Consider the following 6,781-nt stretch of genomic DNA (forward strand, 5'->3'; position numbering starts at 1 on the left):
CTTTATACTGTACTACACCTCAGAGGTACATATTGTACTTTATACTGCACTACATCTCAGAGGTACATATTGTACTTTATACTGTACTACATCTCAGAGGTACATATACTTTTTACTGTACTACATCTCAGAGGTACAAATTGTACTTTTAACTGTACTACATCTCAGAGGTACATGTTGTACTTTTAACTGTACTACATCTCAGAGGTCCATATTGTACTTTCTACTCTACTACATCTCAGAGGTAAAACTGTACTTTATACTGTACTACACCTCAGAGTTACATATTATACTTTTAACTGGACTACATGTCAGAGGTACATGTTGTACTTTCTACTGTACTTATATGTACTTTAGGATATAAAGTAATTAACATCAAACATACACATTAATGCAGCAGTAATAACTACTTGAACTATATTTATACACATCACACTGTGGCATTAGTACATGTACTGAAGTACAGGACTTGAATACTTCAGATACACATGATGACGCATAATGAAAGAGTAGTTATGTATATTTCCAGATGACGTCACTCGGCTCTCTCCCCAAACCACACGGCCCCCTCGCGCATGCGCACAGCTGCGGGTGTTCACCACATTGAAGCTGCTGAACTCTCGGAAGTTTAAGCTAAGTTTAGCAGTGATTTAGCACCAACAGGCTAGCGGCAGAAAAACACTGTTCGACGGAGGAAAACTCGTTTTATATCGATAATAAAGTTCGTTAGGACGGGATCTAGTGAACCACGGAGGAACCACCGATGGATCTAAACAGTTTATCATCGGTTTATCTGCGTTAGACCCTCTGGAAGAAGTTGTGATTGTTGTTTTTTGGCGCTCTAGCAGCGCAGAGGAAAGATGGAGGAGTAGCATCGAGCTAACGCTAGCTGGGGTCGGTTATAACTCGGTTACATCGGACTGGATGTGAGGCTGTGTTCCACCACTAAGACTGTGTGAGTATCAATGTCTTTAACACTAAATCATGGGTTATTCAGCCGGTAGAGAGAGCTAGCTTTAGTTAGCCTCGGAGCTCGGAGTTAGCTGGAATCTGTGTTAGCTTACTGAGAGGTTAGCTTTAGGCTAACTAGCTCGCTAGTGACGTCACGTTACGTTAGTTAGTTAGTGGACGTTAACTTTTTAGCTGCTGGTTGGGTCTGTTCATTCCGATGGTTTAACACACTTAACTGGGAACACTGGACACACACACACTTTTAACTGGGAACACTGGACACACACACACACTTTTAACTGGGAACACTGGACACACACACACTTTTAACTGGGAACACTGGACACACACACACTTTTAACTGGGAACACTGGACACACACACACTTTTAACTGGGAACACTGGACACACACACACTTAACTGGGAACACTGGACACACAAACACACTTTTAACTGGGAACACTGGACACACACACACACTTTTAACTGGGAACACTGGACACACACACACTTTTAACACAGACACTTTTACCTGGGATGCTGTAGGGGCGGGGCTACACAGTGAGTGACAGGTCTCTAATAGACCATAAAGCAGGGGATGCTTTAGGGCGGGGCTACACAGTGATTGACAGGTCTCTCTGGTTTTACCTCTATGGTTATCTACTCGTGGACTAATCAGCCAGCTATACTCTAGATTTCTTTGTGATTTAAATGATTAATTGATTTTTTAATTGGGCTAATCTTTCACTCATCATCTTCATCGTCATGTGACCTCGGATGTCTCTACAGAGCTGCTGTTCATGTTTCCAGATCAACCAGAGCATGAGGGTCCCTCTGAGGATGGAACCAGGTCTACTGGAGGCAGGATCTAGGTGAGGATCCTCCAGAGAAACATCTCATCTAAAGCTCAGTGTGGACATTTCTTTAATCACGTCTTTGTGTCCCAGACATCAGATGGTGCTCTGAAGAAGCCATGGGTAGCTGTTTAAGCTGTCCAGAGAAAGAGTCAATTCCAGATAATCATCAAAGTAAATTCAAGGTGAGTTTGTATCAGATTAACTCGGAGAGACCCACATAGACCTGTTGTTGTAGCCTATTTTTCGGCTGTTGGACGGCGAGCACTTGTATGTAATAGACACAGCTTAGAAACCACCTCATTGTCAATATATCTACAAAAGAGCCTCTAGTTGGTGGATGTAAAGTCTCATGAGGCGGTGATTAGTCTAGAGGTCACAACAGCTCATTTTATACAGGGACTTCAAAAACATCTAAAAAAACAATTGGCTTTTTTATTATGAGTCGTCAGACATGTTTATAGTGCTTTATTTCATCACACAAATACAACTGAGCTGCACAAGAGTTTCAGCTTTCCAATTTATGTAATTCCAAGTCTGCATAACTATTCAAATACACCACTGAAAGAACAGGTTGAATTAACACATTCACAACTTCACTCTATCTTTACCAGAGGGGGCGCTCGGTAACGTAGACTCACAATGTTTAGTACAGAACAGTAACAGTCTGGAAACATATCAAAGATCAGTCCGATTGCTACAAACGTCTTCGGGCGGGGCTTACACGCTTACCGAAGTTTGATCGAAACGTTTTGGGCCAATCGTTTGGGAGAAATTCTTTAATAAACACATTGACCTGCTAACGATTACTCACATTCACGTCTCGTTGTTGTGGTGTACCTGCCTCTGACTGTGTTGTTGTGGTGTACCTGCCTCTGACTGTGTTGTTGTGGTGTACCTGCCTCTGACTGTGTCTTGTTGTTGTGGTGTACCTGCCTCTGACTGTGTCTTGTTGTTGTGGTGTACCTGCCTCTGACTGTGTCTTGTTGTTGTGGTGTACCTGCCTCTGACTGTGTCTTGTTGTGGTGTACCTCTGACTGTGTTGATGTTGTGGTGTACCTGCCTCTGACTGTGTTGATGTTGTGGTGTACCTGCCTCTGACTGTGTTGATGTTGTTGTGGTGGTGTACCTGCCTCTGACTGTGTTGATGATGTTGTGGTGGTGTACCTGCCTCTGACTGTGTTGATGTTGTTGTTGTGGTGTACCTGCCTCTGACTGTCATGTTGTAGTGTACCTCTGACTGTGTTGATGTTGTGGTGTACCTGCCTCTGACTGTGTTGATGTTGTGGTGGTGTACCTGCCTCTGACTGTGTTGATGTTGTTGTGGTGGTGTACCTGCCTCTGACTGTGTTGATGCTGTTGTGGTGGTGTACCTGCCTCTGACTGTGTTGATGCTGTTGTTGTGGTGTACCTGCCTCTGACGGAGTTGATGTTGTTGTTGTGGTGTACCTGCCTTTGACGGTGTTGATGATGTTGTTGTGGTGTACCTGCCTTTGACAGTGTTGATGCTGTTGTTGTGGTGTACCTGACTGTGTTGTTGTTGCTGTTTGCCTGTACAGGTGATAAACGTGGACGACGATGGGAACGAACTGGGCTCAGGTGTGATGGAGTTGACTGATGCTGAACTTGTCCTCCACACCCATCGCCGTGACGACGTCAGGTGGCCATACCTGTGCTTACGTCGCTATGGTTACGACTCCAATCTGTTCTCGTTTGAGAGCGGCAGACGATGTCAGACCGGCCAAGGTGCGTCACGTGACACTGTCACTAAACTTTATTTAATCTTCAAGGAACAAACAATTATATTCAATTCAATGCAATTTGTATTAATCAAAATCACGAAAGCCAAATTGGCCTCAGAGGGTTTTACATGTGTGTGTATATATATGTGTATATATGTATATATATATATATTAGTGCTGGGCAAGTTAATTAATTTATGCGTTAACGCAATAATAACGCGTTAACTTGCCCAGCACTAGTGTGTGTATATATATGTGTGTATATATGCTACTGGCTGCGCATGTGACCCTCAAATATATAATTTCTTGAGACTATTATCGCATGAACGAATCAATCAGTAATCATTTAATGACAGATCTAGAACTCCATGGTGTGTATTTGTATCTGTTTCTCTCCTGATCTTATAACAATGTGAACACAAACAAAACATTGTTTTTTTTAAATTTCAGGTATTTTTGCCTTCAAATGTTCTCGAGCTGAAGAAATCTTCAACATGCTGCAGGAGGTGATGCACAGTCACAGCATCAGTGTGGTGGAGGAGGCGGTGCTGGAGCCCAACCAGTCAATACACACACCTGCAGGTAATATACACACACACACACACCTGCAGGTAATATACACACACACACACCTGCAGGTAATATACACACACACACACCTGCAGGTAATATACACACAAACACACACATACCTGCAGGTAATATACACACAAACACACACACACCTGCAGGTAATATACACACACACACACACACACACACCTGCAGGTAATACACGCACACATCCCTGTACTTATATATTTGAGGACCCTGATTGACAGGTTGCCCCTCAGCCTAACCTGAACCCGGGCGCTGACCTGAACCTGCGTGTGTGTCTTTGTGTGATCAGCTCTGGGTTACTCGGTGCCTACGGTGCCTAATGGTGTGACCAGGATCCCATCTGTGGGTGAAGCCCCGTCTCACCCCTCCACCCGTCACCCGTCTGTGGCCAGCACCCGTCTGCCCTCCGTGGGAGAAGAGTCCACTCATCCTCTGCTGGTGGCTGATGAAGCGGTGAGAGACACAGTTCCTCACATTGATCTGATCATTAAATCCATGCAGCAGAATGATGATCTAATAATGATGATGTCATGATCTTATAACGATGATGTCATGATGTAATGTTTCCCGGTTCAGGTCCACACCTATGTGAACACCACGGGGCTCCTGGAGGACCAGCCCAGCCCTCTGACAGTCACCCCTAACCCGATGGAGAGCCCCACCTCCCCCCGGTCTCTGTGTCCTCCGACCCCCCCGCCTCCTCCGAGGGTCCGCGTGGAGCCGTTGGACCCGCCCCCCGAGCCGGAGCCCCAGGTGGTGCTGGAGCCTCAGGGGGTTCGCTTCGTGCTGGGCCCCACCCCCGTTCAGAGGCAGCTGATGGAGAAGGAGAAGAGGCAGCAGGAGGTGGAGGAGCCCCGAGAGACTAACGGCCACATGGAGGTCAGCATCGAGGCCGAGCCGGCTCCTCCTCTCTCCAACGGCTCCTCCTCCTCTAATCCCTCCACGGCTTTTCGCCGCCACCGCCCGCCCCCCCTCACCCCCGACTTGCAGAATGTCAACAACTCGGCCCAGCGGCGCACCGCCCTGCTGGACTACGAGAACCTGCCGGCACTGCCGCCGGTGTGGGAGACGAGGAAGCCGAGCTCGGAGGAGGAGGAGTATCTGAAGACGCCGTCGCTCAACGGCTACAGCCATCACCACCCCCCCCACAGCCTGCTGCACCACTCCTACTCCCACCCTCTCTCGCCTGGCCAAGAGGCCTCTCACAACTACGTCAACACGGAGAACGTGACCGCTCCGCTCAGCGCCCACCGGCCCGACACGGCCCGGCGCCGCACCGACGGGCCCACCATCTTCAACTTTGACTTCCGTCGGCCGCTGCCGGGCCACGCGGAGCTGCCCAAAACCCTGAACTACATCGAGGTGGAGATGGACAACAGCGTGGGGAACAAGGGCGCTTCGGACGGCAGCAACCCCCCCACGCCCCGCACCCCCACCTCCCCGCTCCCCCCCACCTCCCCGCTCCCCCCCATCACCCCCACCCGCCGCACAGAGCTCTACGCCCTCATCGACATCGAACGCACCGCTGCCATGTCCAACCTGCAGAAGGCTCGGCCGCGAGACGATGGCACGTCACGCAAGACGCGACACAACAGCACGGAGCTGCCCACCAAAGGCACCGCATGACCCCGCCCCTTTTCACCCTGCGTGTCGTCTGATTTGACGGACGGAGCTTCTTTATATTCACACGGAGACGCAGTGACAGACTCCACCAATGAGTTAATGGCTTCCTGTTCAGGTAGACGTCACACCTGAACCTCGGTACTCTTCATACAGCGGTGATATAAGACCTCTGTTTGGGTTGATGTTGATAAGACTGGACTGCATTCCGCCTCCTTGTATGGTACAAATCAGTATTACTGAACAAAGCATTCCATTTAGCCTTTTATATGATTCACTACATGCTGCTGTAACTCCGTATCTAAGGACCACATGGTACACCACATAATGTCTCTGAATATGTACAGTAGATTCTGGCACAATAAATGTCTGTTGTTTTATTTGTACTTATACTTCAGCTCGTTATTGGCTTCATGATCTTCCTTCATTAGAGTCAGCTGTGGTTTAAAGGGAGTGACATCACTAAGTCTCCTAATCTTGTTTTAACAGACAGGATGGAGGTCAGTCTGTTCTTGATACTCAATCAGTTTAACGTGAACGTTGGAACGCTGCACAGTTTCCTGTCTGTTCATTGGTCAGCTCAGGCTATTCTAACATTAGTTTATTATATTCTACCATCTGTAGAAAGGATTCTTTCAAAAGTCAACATTGATTGAAAAAAGATAGAAGAAATCATTTTTATCTGCTAATTTGATTCTATTTGTTGGTGTTTAGAACATTTTCATTGTAATCAAAAAGCTGTTTAACAGGAACATGAATTCCATTTATGTAAATTGAACTTTTTAATGATTTTTGATGACATACTATGACGTTTTTCGACATACTATACTCTGAGTATTGTGAGTTTCTGCTTGTCTGAGGAGGTGTGATGTAGTCTCAGCTGGGGGAGGAGCCTGCACTCCTGGCAGACAATGAGCCATCAGTAGGCAGCTGTCCTTCAGCACCGCTGGTGGTTGGAAGCGTCGGGCAAACGAAGGCTGCAGGGCGACTTTTTTAAGCCCGACTTCATCAAG

General features: G+C 47.2%; 1 protein-coding gene across 2 annotated transcripts; it reads left to right on the forward strand.

Annotated features, from left to right (window-relative positions):
* Window positions 1–204: 204 nt before the first annotated feature.
* On the forward strand, window positions 205–6,158 carry LOC116377549 (fibroblast growth factor receptor substrate 2). Of its 2 annotated transcripts, none has more exons than XM_031839195.1 (7): window positions 205–955; window positions 1,742–1,824; window positions 1,900–1,991; window positions 3,366–3,552; window positions 3,999–4,130; window positions 4,438–4,601; window positions 4,725–6,158. In XM_031839195.1, exons 3-7 carry the CDS (start codon window positions 1,926–1,928, stop codon window positions 5,772–5,774), a joined length of 1,599 nt encoding a protein of 532 aa, XP_031695055.1. In that variant the 5' UTR covers window positions 205–955; window positions 1,742–1,824; window positions 1,900–1,925; the 3' UTR covers window positions 5,775–6,158. The 2 variants fall into 2 exon arrangements, with proteins under 2 accessions (XP_031695055.1, XP_031695056.1); XM_031839196.1 differs by having other exon boundaries at window positions 1,763–1,824.
* The last annotated feature ends 623 nt before the right edge of the window (window positions 6,159–6,781 follow it).

The sequence above is a fragment of the Anarrhichthys ocellatus genome, unplaced genomic scaffold (genome assembly GCF_004355925.1).
Source record: "Anarrhichthys ocellatus isolate YVR2014 unplaced genomic scaffold, GSC_Weel_1.0 scaffold1390, whole genome shotgun sequence".
NCBI lineage: Eukaryota > Metazoa > Chordata > Actinopteri > Perciformes > Anarhichadidae > Anarrhichthys > Anarrhichthys ocellatus.

Excerpts from the sequence above, each read along its gene's own strand:
- LOC116377549 (XM_031839195.1), top strand. The coding sequence starts at position 1,926 with ATGGGTAGCTGTTTAAGCTGTCCAGAGAAAGAGTCAATTCCAGATAAT. Across the intron at positions 1,992-3,365 it reads ATCATCAAAGTAAATTCAAG|GTGATAAACGTGGACGACGA; the intron begins GTGAGTTTGTAT and ends TTGCCTGTACAG. Across the intron at positions 4,131-4,437 it reads GTCAATACACACACCTGCAG|CTCTGGGTTACTCGGTGCCT; the intron begins GTAATATACACA and ends TTGTGTGATCAG.